The 22,421-nt window shown below is 40.7% G+C and overlaps 1 protein-coding gene across 1 annotated transcript in view; it reads left to right on the top strand.

The window, feature by feature from the left end:
• The window catches only part of cltca (clathrin, heavy chain a (Hc)), a 63,804-nt gene extending 41,758 nt beyond the window's left edge, over window positions 1–22,046 (top strand). The window contains exons 16-33 of the mRNA XM_080210792.1: window positions 1,989–2,114; window positions 2,740–2,882; window positions 3,504–3,738; window positions 4,569–4,691; window positions 5,522–5,667; window positions 6,915–7,098; window positions 7,180–7,372; window positions 7,530–7,687; window positions 8,163–8,327; window positions 8,670–8,777; window positions 8,999–9,166; window positions 9,242–9,391; window positions 10,175–10,306; window positions 11,284–11,394; window positions 11,781–11,951; window positions 12,642–12,863; window positions 20,270–20,345; window positions 21,063–22,046. Coding sequence (XP_080066918.1) covers window positions 1,989–2,114; window positions 2,740–2,882; window positions 3,504–3,738; window positions 4,569–4,691; window positions 5,522–5,667; window positions 6,915–7,098; window positions 7,180–7,372; window positions 7,530–7,687; window positions 8,163–8,327; window positions 8,670–8,777; window positions 8,999–9,166; window positions 9,242–9,391; window positions 10,175–10,306; window positions 11,284–11,394; window positions 11,781–11,951; window positions 12,642–12,863; window positions 20,270–20,345; window positions 21,063–21,184 — 2,733 coding nt within the window. The 3' untranslated portion in view covers window positions 21,185–22,046. The remainder of the gene's footprint in view (window positions 1–1,988; window positions 2,115–2,739; window positions 2,883–3,503; window positions 3,739–4,568; window positions 4,692–5,521; window positions 5,668–6,914; window positions 7,099–7,179; window positions 7,373–7,529; window positions 7,688–8,162; window positions 8,328–8,669; window positions 8,778–8,998; window positions 9,167–9,241; window positions 9,392–10,174; window positions 10,307–11,283; window positions 11,395–11,780; window positions 11,952–12,641; window positions 12,864–20,269; window positions 20,346–21,062) is intronic.
• The last annotated feature ends 375 nt before the right edge of the window (window positions 22,047–22,421 follow it).

Genomic DNA, 22,421 nt, shown 5'->3' with positions numbered 1-22,421 from the left:
ACTTCAAGGAAAGCCACTATTGTAAAGTGCATTCTAAAGTTGTTTGGTCTGCTTTAAGTGAAGATCGAAATAGAAATGTAACTATTTGCTAGGGCCTGTTGAAGAGGATTTTCATCTTGCTCTGGACTTGTGAACTCCCATACTAACAGATGGATGGTGGCTTGGTTCACATTAAGGAAATTCTTGCTGTTTTTGATGTAAATTAGTGTCATTGCATATCAAGGTGGAGAGATGTAGTTAGAATTGCTTTTACCTTGCTCCTAGCTGAGTGCAAGTACAATGATTTTAGAACTGATCTGGCTTCATGCCAAATCATGAACTAAAGATTTGGTAGTTTTCTTGGTGGGTACTTGTGCCAAAAGGCTAAGACAAGACTAGTGTGGCAGATGTAGCTACATCTGCATAGCTTTCAATCACAAGTGGCAGTAAGTTGGGAGTTGGCCACTTAATTGCTCTAGTCTTGAATTAACATGGATATCTCCATTTGGCATTAGCAAAAGCTAAACTATGAATTTGGAAGGTAGTCTGCAACTCATTAATTGTGGGGAATGCAGACAGCTGTTCTTTTCAGTAGTAGCCCCATGGGTGGTAGGCCTCAAACCATTGCAGATTATGCAGCTCACTGGATACCAGTGCACATGTCCTTATGACTTGGTTGGGCCATTGTGTGGTGGTGTTGAACTACAGGAGTAAGTTACTTGTTCATTTTTTACCTAAAAGCAGGATGTGATGCAGTGGAATTTGAACACTGTTGCTTTCAGTATGGCCTTGTTTTAGGTACAGATGTTGGTCTCTTAGTTTCACAATGGGAGTAGGGCAAAACTGCTGAAGTTGTGAAAGCTCACTTTGGTCTATTCTGACCCCAGCATTATCCCACTGTTGCAAGTGTCAGCAATAATGCTGCTAGGCTTTGAAGAAGAAATTGTGGAATTTATTGGAGTCCATCTGTTCAAGAGAGTAAATTTTTGCTTAATGAGCTGAAACTGTGGATTAAAGCTGGTATAAATCAGAGCACTGTCTGCTTCCCAATCCCAGAGTGCTATTCCTGCAGTAACTGCTAGCTTCAAAACCATCACTACTGTCGTAGATGTAGGGTTTTTAACCTTTGTTGTTGTGTTCAACCAATAACTGGTATGAAGTTTTCACTAGATCTCAACATCTTGGGAATGAAGATTAGTATTCAAGTCCCACATTCCAGGGTGGTTAATCCCAAGTTTCAATAGAATCCAATTTGTGTTGAGATGGCCCTTAATGAATCAAAGCAATACATATGCCATGTTGCATTGATATTGAAGATTTAAGCATTGTTTGATATTCAACCTATTTTGGCAGCTGAGTAGACTAGAAGTGTTTTGTAGTTCTTGCTCCCAGGCACATAGCTTGTTTTTCCCATTCTTTGCTCAAACTGTGTGCTCATGCTTGAAAGGAATGTAAACTAAAATTCAACCCAGTTTTGGTGTATAAACTAAAGCTCAATCCATTCGGTTTGAGCCTTGGTGCAGCCCAAAGTGTTTGCACTCAGCAATTTGAGTCATTTCTGTACGTGCACACAGCAAGAGATTAGTGACTAGTTCTTTTTTGGATCTTTCAACATATGAACTATCATCGCAATCATGAAATGTAGATTTTAAAGAGTTTGTAGTTTTAAAGGCTGGTAGGTTATGTGAAAGATCAAGTACTGATCTACATCAGTATCTTCTAGATTCCATACCTGAATAAACCACTTGTGGATGCATCTAAAGACATGGCTACTTTTGCTGTAGTTTTGACTTAATTGGCAAGTCAGATCAAAATATTTAAAATTCAATCAAGGCTGTGCATTTGACCAAACACCAAGTGGTAGCATTTGTCATTATGAGAATGTATATTGCACTTGGTTCTGTCAAAGGGAGATTCAGAGCAGTTGTAGGAAGTCTGTTTATACATCCGTTCAAATACACTGCATGCACAAGACTGACGCACTTTTTTTTAAACCATTGTTTTCATAGGAGGCCAAACTGACTGACCAGCTGCCTCTGATTATTGTTTGTGATCGCTTTGACTTTGTGCATGACCTGGTGTTGTATCTGTACCGCAACAACCTGCAGAAATACATTGAGATCTACGTTCAGAAGGTGAGTGGTGCAGATTAGAACTGGAAATGTTTTGGTTCTGTCTTGGGCGGGTGGTTTGTTACATTTCTGGGGGGGTGGTGTGGCAGTAATTTTCCATGTCCACAAGCTGAACTTGGTTTTTATGTAGGCATTGCTGGCAAGGCCAGCATCTGCCCATTCTTAGCTGCCCTTGTGTAGCTTAGGCCATTGCAGAGGATAGTTGAGCCTTGTTATGGGGTCTGGAGTTGCAAGCCAGAATGGGGAAGGATAAATGATTTTGCATTAATTCATGTAACAGGCTTTGAGCATCATAGAATCCCTATAGTGCAGAAGGAGGCCATTTTGATACATCAAGCTTATACCAACCACAATCCTAATCCATTAACTCTTAATCTCCTTTTTGAGACTAAGAGGCAGTTTACCATGCCCAATTTCTCCACCGCCACCAAACATCTTTTGGACTGTAGGAGGAAACCACCAGAGCACCTGGAAGAAACCCACAGACATGGAGAACATGTAAAGTAGTCACCCAAGGCCAGACCCAAACCCAGATCCCTGGCACTACTGTTTCTAAATGATCATTCTCAAATTATTCAGTCCTAATATGCATCCATTTACAACTAACAATGATCTTTTACTTTGATAGGTGAACCCAAGTCGTTTGCCAGTAGTAGTTGGAGGGCTGCTTGATGTAGATTGTTCAGAAGATGTTATTAAGAATTTAATCCTTGTTGTTCGTGGACAGTTCTCCACAGATGAATTGGTTGCTGAAGTAGAAAAAAGGAACAGGTATTGTAATCTAACTTCTGTCAGACATTTTTCACTTCCTAACTGGTTTGGTAACAATTGCAGGTTCCAATTCATAAATTCGTAACAGTTGTGAAATGGTAAGTACCAGTGACAGACTTTCCAAACTGGGCCACTGAAGGACTTGGGTAATTGGGACAAACCTAGTTTGATTTCTGATTTCTCACTCTGCCCCTCAATCCCTTTGAAATTTAGCAAATGTGCCAGACTGGTCCAACTTCAGTCAAACACCATCCCTGGCAGTCCATCTGATTCTAGTCTAAATTTTTAGTTTAGACATCTGAGGATTAAATGAGCAGGAGACCAATTGTTGTCTCTGTACTGCCATTCAACATGGGTGATCTGAGTGTCTTGAATTCTATTTTCCTGTCTTCCTATAAACCCTTGTAAATAGAACTTTTTACCTTGAAGTATATTCAGTGACCCAGTCTTCACTGCTCCCTAGTGTAGAGAATTCACATGACTGTTCCTGCCTCTACCACCACTTTGTTTTTGAGGGTTTGTCCTAAGCCTTTACACTACACTACTGATTCCTATTTGTGAGGCTTTTGTATGATGCTGCATGTTTTGGGCACTGGCCACTAACTTGCAACTTTTTTGCAGGCTAAAGTTGCTGTTGCCCTGGCTGGAATCAAGGATTCATGAAGGATGTGAGGAACCTGCCACCCACAATGCACTCGCAAAAATTTACATTGACAGCAACAACAACCCTGAACGTTTCCTACGGGAAAACCCATATTATGATAGCCGTGTGGTTGGTAAATATTGTGAGAAGCGAGACCCCCACCTGGCTTGTGTAGCCTACGAGCGTGGCCAGTGTGACATGGAGCTGATTAATGTGAGTGATAAAGGAAATGCTTTGCCCAACTATATCCAGTTAATGTACAATATGCAAACTGGGTTGATTCCTTTCCTGATATTGGTTCTTTTACAAACTTCCAGCTTGCTGTATACCTAGCCAGTTTAGGGCTTGTGAAGAACAGGTATCAGCCAATGTTGCAGCCATTTTGAGCATAGCAAGAACTCAACAGCAGTTTACCTTTTTTAAAAAAAAACATTGTTTTTGGAACATTTCATAGGGATGATTCTTGTGGTGCAAATGGGATAGTTAAATGGTCCTCTTGAAAGTAACCAATATAGCTACGTCCCTGTACAAGGAATGTCTATAAATTTGTACTCTGGCCTTGAGGATGTGTGCAACTATTTGAGCTAACCACTATTATTCAGTGGGAATTTCACAATACTAGAGTGCAGAAGAGCCCTTCAGCCCACTGAGTCTGCAGCAACACATGAAATGCTCTGACCTGCCCACTTGGCCCATCACCTTGAATGTTATGGTGTGTAAGTACTCATCCAGGTACTTTTGAGGCATCCTGCCTCTTCCACCCTCCCAGGCAGTGCATTCCAGACCATCACTCTCTTCTGGGTAGAGGTTTTCCTCCAATTATCCCCCCCTCACTTTTAATTTGTCTCCTTGTAACAACAGACCCTTCAACTAAAATTTTACCACACTGTAAAGATGACCTAAAGTTCATTGTAGCTGGCTTCAATATGAAAAATACATCTTGATTTTTGAAATTCCATATTTGCTTCACTTCAAGTAATTTGGTGGGGTGGAAATGCTTGCCCTGGAACTGTCCTTGAGATTCTTTTTTACCTTTTTAACAGGTATGCAATGAAAACTCATTGTTCAAGAGCCTGTCACGTTACCTAGTCCGCCGGAAAGATCCTGAACTCTGGGCAAATGTCCTGCAAGAGACTAACCCTTACAGGAGACCACTTATTGACCAGGTGAGAACCCATCTGATTTGTCACATTAGAATTTCAGTATTTGTGGAGTGGCTTTTTGTAGAAAGTCTCATTGTCCTAGGTGGTGGTTCCTGCTGAAATCCTAATACAGAATTGCATTATCTGTAAGAAGGTTACTGATTTTTTTAAACATAAACCAACCTCCTTGGTAGCATTTGGAAGCTTGTGAAAGCCTGCAGGTTTCAACACTAATTTTATTTAGTTGTTAATTGTTCATGTCATGACCATAATTGGTCACACAAACATAGATCCACTTGGAAATTATTGGCTTCAAGATTTGTATTGATGCACTTGTAGTCTTGAGGGTAAAGCATAACTTATAGTAAATGACCCTAGATTAAAATACCATACATTGAATAAGTCTTAAGAAACCTCCAAGCCCAGCAATGAGGAAAACCCAAAGCAATAGTTAGACAAAGCCATGAAATGATTTAAATGGAGTTGGTTTCTATAGTTCAAGTTCTTTAGTGTCTGCAGAAGGGTAGTATGCAGTCCTTGATGCTTTGCACTTCTGTCACTTATGGCAGTCCAGCTTCCTTGTGCTTAGAACACTGCTTTTGAGAAGTGTAAGACAATCTTTCTAAGCTTAGCTATGCCATTGACAATCATACAACATTGACCTTTGAATCAATTCAACTGATTCATTATCTATTCTCTGGCTGTCTGGAAGGTTGGTTGGAGTTGCAGCACATGCCACTTTTTTCTTCCCTACAGAAATCCTGATTACCTGCATAAAATGTGCATACTTTCAAGAATAATCTGTAGGAAATCAACTTGTATCTTGTGCTGAAGTTTACAATTGACTTTTCCAGGTTGTGCAAACTGCCCTGTCAGAAACTCAGGATCCTGAGGAAGTTTCTGTTACTGTAAAGGCTTTCATGACTGCTGACCTTCCAAATGAATTAATTGAACTATTGGAAAAAATTGTCCTGGACAATTCTGTCTTCAGTGAGCACAGGTACAACAATTCAGTTTGTTTTATAGTTGTAGATGTGATGTCCACAGCATCTGTGGAAAAGTCCAAAGAATCAGACTAACTGTCCACAGATGCTGTCATACCAGAGTTCCAACAGTTTTGTTTCATTCTGGCATTTAATATTTTGCTTTTAAAGATGAGCACACTTCAGCCAGTGGTGATGGTTTAGAGTTGTAACTTGGTTTGCTAGTTTTGGCATTAGATGCCATTTGAATCTAGCTTTTACAACAATGGCTCCCCTTTGCACTAGATGAGAACTATTTTTGGTTTTGTCCTCCCCTCAACATGGTTCCCATCTCTGGCCTACTATGCCTGGTGTCAACCAATTTACTGGCTGCTGGGTCACCAAAGGCTGGATTTAGAACTTCTGGTGTTTGCCTGCTGCCACCTTTTTTGGTTTTTTGCAATTGTCCTGGATGGGCAGAAGCAGCATCAAACCTGTAGGAGCACAAACCTACAAATCCAAAGAAAACACTCCAGTTTAGGCAATGCAGTAATGGATTTGGTAGACAAAACATTTCATAGCTTTTGCACTCTAGAATCAGGTTTATCATTCTAAGTACATGAATTGGGTACAGTATGGAAGGATACCAGAGTCCATGTTGGACTTGTTTTGGCAGGGGGGAAAGCTTGACACTATTGCTGTTCTTGCCAGTGCCTTAAATCTATGCCCTCCTGGTTCTCAACCTTCCAATGGGAACAATTTCTTCCTACCTGTTATGTGCAAACCCCTTGGATTTTGAATACATCACCAAATCTCCTCTTGGCCTCAAGACCAGTCCAAACTTCTCCAGTTACTTTTACTACTCAGTCTTGAGACATTCCTGCACCCTCCAATGCTTTCATAGCCACCTTCCCAAAAGTGTGGTGCCCAGAATTAACACTGAACCAGTTTCATGCAGGTTTAATAACCCATGAATTGTAGAAGATTATATATCAAACTATTTTTCTAATTGGTAATCACTAGAACAGACCTACATACTTGGTAAGTAGCTGATTTTTGCCCAACACCCAGATTATCCTGCAGTGCTTGCTGTAAGTCTTTGCTGAAAATAGTTGAGGTTCTGATTTTCCTATTTCAGACTGGGAAAGGAAGTCCATCTATACTGCATTAGGATATAGTGAAGTATGCTAATTGCTGTAAACCCATATCCAGGTGAACTATTGTGGTATCCTCTAGTGTAATAAATCTAAGTGCGCAACAATGCTGAACTTCCTTCCCCACCTAGAAATCTGCAGAATCTGCTGATCCTCACCGCTATCAAGGCTGACCGTACCCGTGTGATGGAATACATCAATCGCCTGGACAACTATGATGCACCTGACATAGCCAACATTGCAATCAGCAATGAGCTCTTTGAAGAGGCATTTGCCATTTTCAGGAAATTTGATGTGAACACATCTGCAGTGCAGGTTAGATGAAATATGGATATTTCACACTACCTTTTTAAATAGTTGAATTTACATAGTTTAACTCTACCCTATACCCTCCAGGTGCTGATTGAACATATTGGAAATCTGGATCGTGCATATGAATTTGCTGAAAGATGCAATGAACCTGCAGTGTGGAGCCAACTTGCTAAAGCCCAGCTTCAGAAAGAGATGGTTAAAGAGGCCATTGACTCCTATATCAAGGCAGATGATCCATCATCATATATGGAGGTTGTAGAAGCAGCCAACAAAAGTGGTAATGTTTTCAAATACTGCTGCTCTTCACCTGAGCTTTTACTTTGGTTTCAAACCCTGACTAGGCTTAATCTTGAGCTTCAGTCTTATTGTCTACCCATTAATGTGAGCAGGCTGGCTGAGTCTGCATTTACTATCTTGCCTTCTGTTCACTTCAGGAAACTGGGAGGACCTTGTTAAGTATCTGCAGATGGCCAGGAAGAAGGCCCGTGAGTCCTATGTGGAAACTGAACTTATCTTTGCGTTGGCAAAAACCAATCGCTTGGCAGAGCTGGAAGAGTTCATTAATGGTCCCAACAATGCTCACATCCAACAAGTATGTGTTTTTCCATCTTTGCAGTTGATGTGTAGTGAAGCTAAAATACACAACTCCCAAGTTTGAAATTGCAGCTTGAGGGTCTGAATGAACATAATGCAGTGATCAAACACCTTCCCTTAACTCAATGGCTGTAGCCAATTGTAATGCTGTTGGGTTTGGTAGAGATCTACTGACTGGGTTAGGGATTGAATGTGACCTTTTCGATGTGGGTCACTACTTGTTGCCTTGACTGTCTCTGCTATTGATGCATCCTGATGGCCTCTGACCTCCAGGTTTTAATTGGTCAGTGACAGGATGTCAGTCTCTTCAGTTTGAGAATCTTCAGAGCCAGATGAAAAGATAGAAACTCTAAGTATTTTCCTGTGTATTGTAGAAGCTGTTTATCGAAGTGGGACCTGGACATCAGTGGCATTTTGGTATTCTGGTTTCCATTCAATATTGTTTAGTAATAAAGCCTTTGTGTTTACCACAGGTAGGTGATCGATGCTACGATGACCACATGTACGAAGCAGCTAAGTTGCTGTATAACAACGTCTCCAACTTTGGCCGTTTGGCATCAACCCTGGTTCATCTGGGAGAATATCAGGCTGCAGTGGATGGTGCACGCAAAGCAAACAGCACTCGCACTTGGAAAGAGGTACACTTTTTTTTTTATTTTTGTCTTACTTTGGAACATTGGTTCAAGTGGGGGTGCAAGTAATTAGTAAGCACTGAGTGGAAGTTGTCTCTGCCTCCCCCTCAGTGAACCAGTTAATCATCTGTTAGGATTGCTTGCATGTTCTTTGGACACATGGTGAATTTTCCCTAAAGTTGAGGCAAAATGGCTCCCTCTAAAAACAAAAGTCAGAATAACAAGAATTGTTTTGATATCTCCTATAACTGGACATTAGCTTCCAAGTAACAATTGTCTAAACTAGTAGCTGTAAACTTGTGTATATTCATAACCAGTGTTCTTGGTTTGTGTTTTGCTGGTTTCCAGGTGTGTTTTGCCTGTGTTGAAGGGAAGGAATTCCGCCTAGCTCAGATGTGTGGCCTTCATATTGTTGTACATGCTGATGAACTGGAGGAACTTATCAACTACTACCAGGTAATGCAAGAAATGTAGCCTCATCAGATTACGTATCTTAAGGCAGTTGCAAAAGTTTCCTGATTTGTGTATCAACTCTAAAAATTGTGCTGAAAACAGCTTATTGTACCCCTCAATAGCAATCTAAGCAATTTTCAACTCTTGTAAAGAAACCATAGGTATTTGACATTACTCCTGTAAGTTGGTTCTGCTTGCACTGCTCAATGTAATCTGTTTTACAGGACCGTGGTTACTTTGAGGAACTCATAACCATGTTGGAAGCAGCTCTTGGTCTGGAGCGTGCTCATATGGGAATGTTTACTGAATTGGCAATCCTATACTCCAAATACAAACCACAGAAGATGAGGGAACACCTGGAGCTCTTCTGGTCCAGAGTCAATATTCCCAAGGTAGATATGCTGTGTCTTTTGGCTCGATGGAAGCTATGTACTTTCAATGAGTACTAACTGGCTGTAATTGCACAGGTGCTGAGAGCTGCTGAGCAGGCTCACCTATGGGCTGAGCTAGTCTTCCTGTATGACAAGTATGAAGAGTATGACAATGCCATCATTACCATGATGAACCACCCAACAGATGCATGGAAGGAGGGTCAGTTCAAGGACATTATCACAAAGGTAAACAATACTCATCAGGTAGTCAAGTTCTGAATTTATCCTCACCTAGGGCAAATCTGTGGACCATTTACCTCCAATAAGGATTAGCATTGCTTCCTTGCAGCACCAGGGACTTGGGTTCAATTCTGGCTTCAGGTCACTAGAGTTTGCACATTCTCCATGTCTGTATGGGTTTCCTCCCTCAGTCCAAAGATGTACACGTTGAGTTGATTAGCCATGCTAAAACTAACACTAGTCAGGGGTAATATGAGAGGTTATGGAAATGGGACCTGGATGGAATTGTGGTCAGTGCAGGCTGAATGGCCTTCTGTAGGGATTCGGTGATATGATTCAGTTTTTGTCATGTGGTTTGTATAACAGATGTTTTCTTAATCTGTCAACATGCTATTTGTCACATACCCAAAACAGTGACTTTCAAACCAGCAAAAATTAGCCTTTTTCTTGTAAGGAGCTGCATTTATGGCCTGGTGGTAAGTTCACAAATGCACAGGCATTCAGTCAGACTGTTTTAGAAACAGGCTAAATCTGGCCAAGACTATAAGGCTGTAATGTGGAGTTTTAATACTAGCTCTACCCACTGAGTGACACTAGCAACCATATCTCTTGTATAAAATGCCACCTAGTGGCTAGAGGAAGCTAGAAACTGATTCAAAGCATATTGTATTTTATTCCAACCTTGTTGTAAATTTTGCTTGTGTTTTAGCCTTAATTTGCTAGAGCCAAAGTTTTGGTTCCTGTCAAGTAACCTTGCTTAAACTAATATTTAACTTGCATTTTTCTAAGGTGGCCAATGTGGAGCTCTATTACAAAGCAACACAGTTCTACTTGGAGTTTAAGCCTTTATTACTGAATGATCTGCTCATGGTGCTATCTCCTCGTCTGGATCATACACGTGCTGTCAACTACTTTACTAAGGTACTTCAGTTTGCAAATAAATTGCAAAATACTACCATACTAGAAACCTGAAAGGAAATGCTGAGAAACTAAAGGAAAGGGGAACCCTGCATCCCTGTCAAGTGGCTAGCACTAACTGCCTCAGTGCCAGCAAACCCAGTTAAATACTGGAGAGTTTGCATATTGTCCCTAACTGCATGTTTCCCCTTCACAGTTCATGGGGGTTAGGTTGATATGCAATTATTCCCCAAGAGGATTAGCAGGGTAAATGTGGGGTTACATGGATAGCACTTGGGTGGGATTGTTCAGTGCAGGCTTGATGGGCTGAATGGCTGCCACCTGCACTGTAGGGATCCAGGGTCCTGTTCTACAGCTGTTAGTGCAAGCAAGCTTTGGCCTTATGGGGGCTGTCTTACCTTAGCCTGGTCCTGTTTCCTCCACTGTCAATTCCCTCTGCCCATCTCTCATGGGCAAGTGTTTATCCTTAACTGTTCAAAGAATGATAGGTGGGACTTGCTAGTCTTAAATGGCTTGATGTGTAAACTCTTATCCTGCCAGTGAGGTGAGTATAGATATCCCAGTAGTGGAAATGTATGGGTGAAATTGGGACTGGCAACAGTAACATCTAGAATAACAAAACTGAGATGTGCTCAGTTAACTTTCAAGAAGTAGTGTTTTGAAGATGGACCTAAGTTGCTGATCTTGAACCTGTGGTGCACAAACCACAAGAAAATGCTGGAAAATCTCAGCAGGTCTGGCAGCATCTATATAAAGAGCCAATATTTTGAGTCCAGAGGACACTGTCAAAGACAGTGGAAGATATTTATACTGCAGGATGAGGAATAAAAGATGACAAATTCTATTTGGCATTGCAGTGGTGCTTATGATTTCTCATGAACAGACAACTCTAACCTGATATCAAATTTATTTTGGAGCATCTGTTCCTGTTTTGACTTTTAAGCAATAGGGTAGTTGCAAACCATTTCTTGTTTTTTCAGGTGAAGCAGCTGAATCTGGTCAAACCCTATCTGCGTTCTGTACAAAGCAACAACAACAAGTCTGTGAATGAGTCATTGAATAACCTGTTCATCCAGGAGGAGGACTACCAGGTAGGTGAAACTTGAATGGAAGGTGCTCAATGAGCAGCTGTTATCATTGTTATATCCTGAAGTTGCACTTTGATAGACTAGTAGTGCCCACTGTACCCTATTGTTAGCATTATAGTGAGCATCTTTATGTAATATAGTGAGTATTGTGACTGACAGTAAGGGTTTTCCAGGTCCAGTCTTACCACAAGGGAGTTTGTAGTGGAGGTAACCAGTTAAGAGTCCATGCCATACTATATTAAGAATGAATATCATAATGCATTTTTGACTATCTTTTTGGCCCAAGTTACCACACCAATAGTTCATCTGATCAATTCTGGTTCTTGTGGTTTGTACATAGGTGTTTGTCTACCTGTACTGTAAGTTAAACAAATGTCCTTTATACTTAGGCTCTTCGCACCTCCATAGATGCATATGACAACTTTGACAACATCTCCCTGGCTCAGCGGCTTGAGAAACATGAGCTGATTGAGTTCCGAAGAATTGGTGCATATCTGTTCAAGGGCAACAACCGTTGGAAGCAGAGTGTGGAGCTATGCAAGAAGGACAGGCTTTACAAAGTAAGATCTCCTCACTGCTTTAGTATTTGGTCCATGATCACCTGATGGAAGTATCACAAGATTGCTTTTCTCACGGGTTGAGCTCAGAGTTGGAGTGCCTAACAGTCAGACTTTCAAAGCAGTGTAACAGACTCCTATTCACTTGTCCCACATGACTGAAGATTAAATAGTTTATACCTTCAGTCACCTTGAAGTCCCATCAAACCTAAAATGTTAATGCTCTGGAATCTGCATGCAAGCTTGTCATTATTTGACACTCTAAACTGTAGTTACAGCAAATTATTGCATTTGTATTTTAGAAGTATTATCACATTTTTAATCTAGACACTGGAATGGCATAGGGTGACTTGAGGGGCCCAGAGAATATGAACATAAATCCAGAGTACTTGTACTTTGTGCAATGCTTGGTTCTGGCCACCTTGCCATGAGACTGACCTTGAAATGGAGGGCTCAAGGATTACCAGAGGAACATCAACATTGCTTTCAAGAGTGAACTATGCATGTAGATTGACTCTGCACTTAGTGCCCATCTTTGTAATATGGAATACTCTAGCATGCATTCTTCACTGAACTTTGGGTACTCCTAGAGAGTAGCTCTTGGTCAGACAGTTGTAAATTTTAAAGCCAGTCTGGTTACTGCAGTGGTACTTGCACAAGTAAGTTAATGTACTCTTATGTTCAATTTTCCAGGATGCTATGCAATATGCATCGGAGTCCAAGGATACTGAGCTAGCAGAGGAATTGCTGCAGTGGTTCCTTGAGGATGGGAAGAATGAGTGCTTTGCTTCCTGTCTATTTACTTGTTATGACCTGCTGAGGCCAGATGTTGTGCTTGAGCTTTCTTGGAGGCACAACATAATGGATTTCTCTATGCCATACTTCATCCAGGTGATGAGGGAGTATCTCACAAAGGTATGTGACAGTACACAAGTGAGCTTGAAGGAGGTTGGTGTAGCTCCAAGGCACTTAACAGTTTGTGTTTGAAGTGTTCTCATGTTTTGAGATATAATGACTATACTGCAAAATTGTCAAATGATTTCTGGTGAGGTTTACAATGGAGATTAGAATTGTTTTGAAGCCTACAGTACATAGCAAATTTTTAGCAGATCTAAAATTGTGCTGTTTTGCTAGTCGAGTCAACCTAAGACTTGAATCATGGCTGATACTAGGCTATCAGGCCTAGTAAAATTTGTGTTGTCTGGCTCCTGTCATCTAGAGTAAAATACTGATTTAACCTAGATTAACCAATTCTGGTACTCATGTTTTCTCATTCTAAAAATTTTTTCCTAATTATCATTCTAAATATCTGTTCTTCTGACCATCCATTCTAGGATAAATATTAGAGCTCTTAATCAAACCATTTAATAGTTCAGATTTTGACTTTGCTGCATTTGCAAATGTGGCTGAGTTTGCCCAACCACCCCTTGTAGACTGGCACAACCTGTTCCATTTCACTTAAACACTTGAACTCTGCCATAAATTGTACTAATTGAGATTGTTGCATTGCAGCTCCTTTTTGGTTTGAAAAATCAGTCTTAAATCTGGTCTCCAGTTTAAACATCCTTTGGAATGTGTTGCAGTGCAGACTCTTTTTAAAACTGATCCTAAACTAAGATTGCAGATGGACATTTTTAAAAATTAAAAATCAATGCTGGCTTAATGGCAGACCTGTCCTAATGAAGTAATACTACAGTACTATAAAGCTGTTATAAATGAGTTTGTCTTGGCATAACTCCAATGACATACCTTTGGCATTAAACTGAGCAATAACTGGAGACTCAGCAGATTTTTTTGCTTGCAGAACTAAACCAAAAACTTGTTCAAGGAATTCTGCTAGGTCCCCTTGTTGGAGTTGTTATCCTTTATGTTTTTCCTGTCCTACTTTGAACAGTGCGCTGATGTTACACTCCCTGCTGTAGAAGGGCATTCGTTTTACTTGGTAATGTTAAACTAAGTTTGATTAGCTTAACTAAGACTTGGCTCTCAGTCTTGTATTGGGTGTCTTGCCATAACTTGTGCTTTTTTTGGATGTGACAAGAATTATGCTATAGTTTTGATGGTTCTTTAAGTGACAATTTAACTACTTGAATGCTGTATGGAATGGGATTCCATAAGTGGGTTGCCTCTAATTTGAGGTTTTGGAATTGTCAACTGTTACACAGCACGAATGTTGGTGCATATCCCCAGACAAGGGCATGTGATTGTGGGCATTCTCTCTAGTCCTTGCTGTACAAAACTTGATTTGAATAGCAATTCTTGAATTGAATCACATCAGATGCTGAAGCTGCTGAAATTGTGACGGCAAGAAACTTGAGGTGGCTAACACTTATCCAGTTCCCCCTACCCCCCCACCTGCAGCACTTTGTTTACATTAATGCCCTATCTAATGACCTTGCATTCCTGGCCAAACTTTCCTGTGCAAGAGTTGTGATCCTCTTAATATGCTTGCAGTGTCTTATTTTGATATTTAATTGTTTTTCTGTACCTGTTGCAAGTTACCTTTGCTTGCAGATGAATGGCATAATAAAACTTGGTATGGAATCCAACTTGATGCAGCCAGTGTAAATTTAAATTCCATGCAGCCATAGGTTGGCTAGTTTACTTCAGCTAAGTAATGGCAATAATTTGTCTTGGGTTGACTCCTTCTATGGAGTATAGTGGGGATGAGCAGGGCTTGCTTTCTGCTTCATCTTGAAGCAAAGATTTTATCCTTGAAGTTTAATGGTTAATTGCGTCTCGTGTGACTTGCTGTCTAGTTTGGGGAAATGGCAACATCAAATGTGGAGGTTTGGGAATAGTTAGAGTTGGGTATAGGGTACTGAAGCCTTAGAAGCTGCATGGATTTAGTGGAGCCTGACTTTGGAATAGGTTGTTGCTTAGTCAAAATTAATCCCAGCAAGGTGGTTGTCAAGTGAGTTTGATCAATTTTATTCTGCCATTATTCATCTGTATATTTGTCCTTCCTGATGTTTTGTAGTACACAATGCTGCTATTTACTGTTCTTTCTTCCTTCCCCTTCCCATCTCCCTGTTCTGGGTTTTCCTTGACTTTGCTCCTTTCTGTTGCTGTTTTCTACCTGCTTTATTGTGCTGGATGAGTTTGGATTCTAAGCTGCTACCCTCTGAATTCCCTTGCAGGTTGATGAAATAAAGAAAAAGGTGAAAGTTGACTCATTTTCCATCTTTAGTTCTGGAGACTGAAACTCAGGATATCTGCATGAATTGTTTCCTTCCCATCTTACACTGCTGCTTTTTTAATTCCACTAGATCCACTGCAAATCCTTGCGAGCAGAGTTAGAGCAGTTGAAACTGTTTAGTGAGGACCTTCAGTGACTCTTTTGAGTCATTGGCAGAAATGGGCAGGTGGTCATATGGTGACTGGTTCACAATCCCTGCCTTTTTTAGAACTTAAAACTGGACCTAAACTTTAAATAGTGAAAGTTTCCAATGTGAGTATTTCAAATCTTGTGGTGATAAGATGCAACCACCTTGCCTCTTCCAGAGGATTGTGAACCAGCTTATGAACTCGTTCTGTTAATAATTTCTGACAGACATGAGGCAGCTTGAGGGGTTTCATGATGGGACCTGTTCCCCACACTGTTTCTCATGAAGTTAGTCCCTGTGGTGCCTCATTGCTCAATGTTGGCTTTTGCCAACTGTTACAAGGATGAAGAGCCCTCTTTTATCTCAGGTGCCTTTCCATGTTAACATCTAATGCCCCCAAGTTGAGATGAATCAGCTGGAATTTATAATGCAACATTAAGGGGTTTAACTTGTCACAGCCAAGTGGCGCTCAGTGAAAATATTTCCACAGGGACTCTTGGGACAAGTGTGCAGCAGTGTTGTGGGTACGGCCATTCAGTAGCCCCCTCCCAGCTAGTGTGTGTGAAAAATGGGTAATGGAACTGTTTGTTTACACTTGAGCATGTGCAACTCCATTTGCAAGGGGAAATCACGTTTGAGGCCATGAAGCATTTCTGCTTGGCTGAGTGTGTGCTTTCAAAGAGCCTGTTTGGCAGAACCATCTCAGGGGTCCATTTTTTTGCTTCAGTACTTTTGCCTCTTTTTCATGCACACAAATGCTAAAAATAAACATCAGCATGTTTTTCTTGACCAAAACTGCAGTTTGCTGGCTGTAGTTTGTGGAAAAGCCTTTGTGCTGCAGTTACTGTTCTGCATTCTCTTACTAACTGCTATTAACAAAGGGGTATGTGAAGAATTTGAAACTTTTTTTATGCAGATCAGTTTAAAACTAACTTTATTCCAGTCCCACAAGGAGTTGATGCTTGTAATTTTGTGCTTCCTCTGGTCTTATGGCTGTTTGGATGTGTACAAAATATTCTCTTGGGCAAAGCACTGTCCAATAAAGTTTGTTTCAGGGTAGATTTTTGCATACTTTTAAAAGATGCTAATATTCTTTGAGGAATGTGCCCCAAATGATTAGGCATACTGAGATTTGGGTGAAATTTGCTAACAGTCGCAGTTTATTCTCCCATGTTTGTGGCATTATTGGCTTCATTGGAGTTGCTAGCTAATGAGGCCTCACTTGGGCATTAGTTTTGAGTTGCCTATAGAAGGCACTGGGAGGTGGAATATAAAATTTGACTTTAGTCAAAGGCTTTAACACTGCAATAGTTACTATGAAATTCCCTTAGCTGTCACTCCATCTGTTCAGGTCAATGCACATAACTGGCATGTCGTAGACTGTGGGAGGAAACAGGAGCACCGAGAGGAAACCCGTGCAGACTCCTCACAATCAGTGACCCAAGCTGGGAATCAAACCTGGGTCCCAGGAATTGAGGCAGCAGTGCTAACCACTGAGCCACCTGGAACTCACTGACAAAATGTGCACTTGATGCCCATTTTAAGATTAAATTTACCATAAGTACATCTACACCTAATGCAGTTAAATAGGACAGAACACTGACACAATATATGCAAGAACTCTAGTCAGAATCCTGACACAGGCTGAAGTTCATAAACTATTGGTGTCAATTTTAACAAGAATCTACTGTTTCCTCAGGTTGCCATGAAATATATTCCCATTAAAGCTATAATCCAGGGCATGTTTAATAAACAAATGCTTCCTAATCCAATTTAAGATTTCATTTGAAATTATTTTGTTTCAAATTGGGTTTGGATTCTTTTTGTCTTGGGGTTTGACCCTTGTTTGCATTAGTGCTTGGTTCTTGGTTTGTGGTTTTTAAACTTGATCATATTTTAAATCTTGTCAGTTATTGGTCTGAACAGCAAGATTTCTAAAAAAAAATTTATGGGGTCCATCAAATGCTTCTGTCACAAGCAATGTTGAGACTTTGCACAATTTGAGTACATTTGTTTTCAAGATCATAGACCAAATACACGGAGCAGTAGGTCATTCAACCCACCAAGTCTGTTCTGCCAGTCAAATGGGACCATGACTGATCTGATTTCCCCCACTCCACTTTCCAGCCTTATCCCAAACCCTTGATTCTCTTACTAATTGACCTGTTTCAGCTGCCTCCATACCTATGGTAAAGGATTCCAGTTTCACTATCCTCACGAAGACATTTCTTTTAATGGGTGACTCCTTATTCCCTCTTAGACCCTCCAAGAGGGAACAACCTCCAACATCTACCCTGTCAAGCCCTGAGAATCATGTTCCAAAAAAGTTGCCCCTCATTCTTGAGTTCATGGTTTATTTTTACAGGGGAGAGGGTCAATTTTTTTGTGCTTCAGATCATTGAAACAATTCAGGATCAAACAGATTTCTGCCCAGGGCTCTAGTGGTGAAACTTTTTTGGAAAGGAATAAGTTTTATTTAAAAATACAAAGCTATGGGAAAGATGAGCAAAAAAAGTCACAGCTTATTAACCAGTTTGGTTGCTGTAATACCAGTTTTGTCCCATGCCAGTAGCCTTTGATTTTAGCTTGTTCTGGATCTGCCTTTTGGCTAACTTTCTCTGCATACCTCTGACTAATACAGTAATCTGTTAACATTAACAAGCATGGGGGCAGGAGACCATTCAATGGATGAAGTCCAGGTGCAGGTATTGCATGCAACAGTTAATCATTTTTATACCGTGGTGATCTAAGCTCTGTTACTAACAGCTTGAGCAGTGCATAGTACATTTGAAATCTGTTAACACTGCTTGAACCTTTGAGGATTAAACAGCTTGTTTATTCAAGTGATGGCAGGCAGAGTTGCTGAGTAGTAAGGTCCTCGAGTTGGCTGTTTGGAATGCTCAAATTGGTCTTTTCTCTCCCCTCCAGAGGTCATTAACTAGGGCACTTGCATGGATTGAGCCACACTGGGAATGTATATAGGATTCCATAGGTTTTGCTGTAATGACTAAACTTGCTGTTATCAAACCTGAGTGGTCACATGAATGACCACCAGTGTAAAGAACTAGGGCAATATGAACATGGCCCTTCTGTTCTCTAGACTACACAAAATAACTAGATTTAATTAGAACTTTCAAATGACTCTCATTATTAAACTTTTTTTGTGGGCAACTTTTACTGAACCAGAAACTAAACTTCCCCATTTAACTTCTCTAACCTGACTGGACCTGTCATTTGCCTAATAGGTGCACTATTCTCTGCTCCCAATGGCTTTCTTCTGCTAACTTTCCCAGCTGGGTACTGATTACAGAACTGGCTTCCACTGAAGGTTATACAGTGGATACTTTTCCTCTAGCCTAAGCTGGGTGAATCTTCCAGTGTCATTTTTTAAATCCCCTCAACTTGGTTTCTAAGTGCAAGTTCCACCTGTGTTTTTGTACTGTGCAATTTGTCAGCATTTGCTGCTCCATGTCAAGACTGGCCTGTCCCCTGCTGTGTCTGACTGTAGACCACTCCCAAACTGCCATTAGTAATTTGTATGGATGCTTGTACCTGTCCCCCATGGCATTTTTGAAGTGCACCAACCTTGTATCCAGGTAATAATGCTAAAGTGATCTTTGATCCCAACTCCTTACATCTCCTTACCCCCTATAGTGCAGAAGGAGACCATTTGTTCCATAGTCTGCACTGACCACAATCTCCACATTCTATCCCTGTATTTACCCTGTTAGTTCCCCTGACACTAAGGGTCAACCTAACATGCACATCCTTGGATAACTTACAACCCAATATCTATAACATTTGGGATTTTGAGAGACTCGGTCTGTGGTGGTAGCAGTCAGAATATACCTTGTCTCAAACTCTTGAGCCCTTTAACTGCCGGGGTGACTCCTACAGGCCATCTGCTTCTTTACTCAATTTAAAGCTGCAGTCTCAAAATCTACCTTTTTATCCTGACATTTAACAAAACACTGAGTTTACAGTCTGACAAAGCAACATTTGAGTAGATTTTCTTTTAGGAAGCAAGATTAGAGGTCAATGTAGTTTTAAATCTGAAATTCTGCATCTTTACTTGGATGTCCTTCCTGGATTGTGCCTGTGGTTCTGTCTGTAGAGATTTGCTGATGTGGCAAAATGGATTCTTTTGCTGCCATGCTTGGTTCTCTGGGACTTGTTCACACAAAGCTACTTGATTGCAAAGAAGGTAATCGAATGGTGCTATAAGCATTCGTTGGAGGTCTTGTGGATACTTTGCACAGGTTTCACAGGAACATTACTTCAAAGAGCCAGCTTGCTTTGGAAAGATTGTGGTTGGCCTCTTGTGGAACTGGGTAGATTATCCTGGCTCATCCCTTGATCAAAGCAATAGGTGCTTTTGTAGCTTTGATCTTGATCCCAATCCAGAAGCTGTTGAAACTGAAATTGTATCAGCATCCATGTTTTCCCTCTCACCACCTGCTTCACAAGAATCAGTGAAAACAGGAAAACCTGCTCCCTGTCCATAGAATCACTGTGGCACAGGAGGAGGCCCTCTGGTCCCAAGTCTGCACCAACCCTCATGTTCCACCACATCCCTGTAATCCAGCACATTTGCCCCACACCTCAATGTGTTCCTCAATTGTACTTGTGTTGCATTGGGTGGAGGTGTCATATACTCCCCCCCCCCCCACCCCCCCCAAAGCCCTGCATGTTCTGCAGTTTACTATTGTGTATGAACGATCTTCATAATTCAGACACTTGCCCAGAGGTGTACAGAATGCAACATTGTGGCCTTTGCTTAATATTTTGCAAGTTGCTGAATGCAGAAATATCATCTTTGCCATACTTTAGATATTTGAATGAGTTGTGGTTTGTTTTGCAATCCATTGAATGGTCACTTGTTTCCTGTTTTGGAAATTTCTAACAATTTTAAGCATTTTAAGGCTTTTCCTTCTGACCAGCAGAAACATTTCCAATGTGAGACAAGTGACTGGTAATTGTTTCCCCCTTTTTCAGGTGGATAAATTGGACATATCTGAATCACTGAGGAAAGAGGAGGAACAGGCAACTGAGACGACACCCATTGTTTATGGTCTGTATTGTTGAATAGTATTTGCATTTTTTTTTTGTGGACTCAATTGTCAGATTTTAAAGAAATATGAACACATAGGCAGAAGCACTTAGACTGTCTGCCCAGGTCTAGTCTGACCTGGAGGTCACAAACTTCCCTTTCGCTGCATCTGATTGTCATTTTGACCAGTTCAGCATTTTGGACTTCACATTGTATTTAAACCCATGGTTTCACTTCAGTGACCTCCTGAACCAAGCTGTAACTACTGGGGTTTCAGTTCAAATTGCTTGCCCCATAATTTTAAATTCAAATGCTAGTGAAATTTGTCATCTGGTCCATTTTGCACATCAGTGAAAGATCACTCATACTGAAGCACTAATGCCACTTGGGAGCAAGCAATTACCACCATGATACCTGTCAGCCCACATGAACTGCTAAATGCTTTTGGTTCAAACAGGCATAATTGTCTCAACTGCACACTGCCACCCATTGTTTGTTTAATCTAACAGGCCTTTATGGTTTTCAAGTTGGGGTAATGCCTGAATGCAGTGGCAAGTAGATATAGATAAAATGCTTTTACTGGTCACCTGTTTTTAAAAATTTTTTTCTTGCAATTAGACTGTAGATCCACATTCTGGATTTTCTCTTTTGAAGTTCTGTTTCAAATGGCCCATATCTTGAGGCACTTGCTGTCATTGCAACCCAGAAATGTACTAATGATTGTCTCCTCCTGTGCAGGTCAGTCGCAGCTCATGTTGACAGCAGGACCCAGTGTGAGCGTCCCTCCACAGGCAGCCTATGGCTATGGTTATGGTGCCCAACCATACACTCAGCCTGGCACATATGGGTATAGTATGTAAGACACCAGTTCCCAAGTTACCCACCTGCTCAGCATCTGCCAGTTTCCCTCCATCTCAGTGGGGAAGAGAAAGCAAAGCTCTTTATATTGTATGTCATGAAGGACTTCAGTCTTTTGTTTTTTCTAGTTCTGAATGTTTGGATCACAGCTGTCTAACTCATCCTTCACATTCCATGTTAATTAGATTGTGATTTTCTTTGAAGGGGAATGGTTGTCGCATTTAAAGCTCTTGGTGCGAGCTCATGTCCTGCAATACAGTCTGTTGTAAAGATTTGCACTCTAGTGAGACAATACTTTTGATGTAGTAACTCCCAACTGTGTGAACAGCTTGTGGGCTGTATAAAAATAAAGCAGTAAATCTCATTGTATTCATAAAAGTTATGATAAAAGTTGAGTACAGGACTTGGCTGCTTATCTGGTATGTTAAGCAACAAAAACACTAATCACAGTGCACCCAACACCATGATCTGAAAGTTGGAAATTTGAGTAGTTCTGTAAAAAGGTTTGAAGGCATAAATGTTCACCTGACTCATTGATTTGAAACTTGGACTCTTCCCAATCTATGCAGGCTCTTTAAAACCATGTCAAGGTTTTTAAAGTTTCTACTACAATTGTTCACCCTTTCTCATGGTTTAAGATGGCCCCTTGTCCTAATATACAGTGCTGATGTGGGACCATTGTTTTGACAAACTCCCTGAACCCAGTCTGTGTTTCCAACCCTGTGCTAAGTAAGGTCTTGCATTTGCTGGATATTGTGGTGTGTTAGGTCACTGTCTTTGAGTGTACAGAATAAAGAATTAAACTGTCCTGTCAGTTTTGTGCAATTTGAAAACAGATTGAAAATAAAATAACAGGACTATGAATTTCTGCTGACTTTTTTTACTACGTGAATCATGACTTTGATAAATGGGAGGGGACAAAAGGAATTCCAGTTAGAAACATCCTATTAAGATGTTCACATGGGACATTGGTATCTAAGATTTCATTGGATTCAGCAAATATGCCTGTATCCCCTCAGTTGATGATTTCTCAGTCCATAGGATATTGCACATGCTGTCTCCTAACTAAAACTGGGGGTGAAGGATAAGTGTTAAGTTGAACCTGCATTTGAGAATTTATGAACTGTATCATGGAGTTAGCACTAATTTGGGTGTAGTTTCCTAACTTTGCAGTTTATCTAAGTTGCACTAAAACCTTCAAGATGTTTTCCTTGGGCAGTGGATGTCTACTATCATGCT

The sequence above is a fragment of the Carcharhinus amblyrhynchos genome, chromosome 23, assembly GCF_965287045.1.
Source record: "Carcharhinus amblyrhynchos chromosome 23, sCarAmb.v2.hapA, whole genome shotgun sequence".
In the NCBI taxonomy this organism is placed as follows: Eukaryota; Metazoa; Chordata; class Chondrichthyes; order Carcharhiniformes; family Carcharhinidae; genus Carcharhinus; species Carcharhinus amblyrhynchos.
Note: the sequence above shows the minus strand (reverse complement) of the source record. Positions and strands in the feature narration are given on the sequence as shown.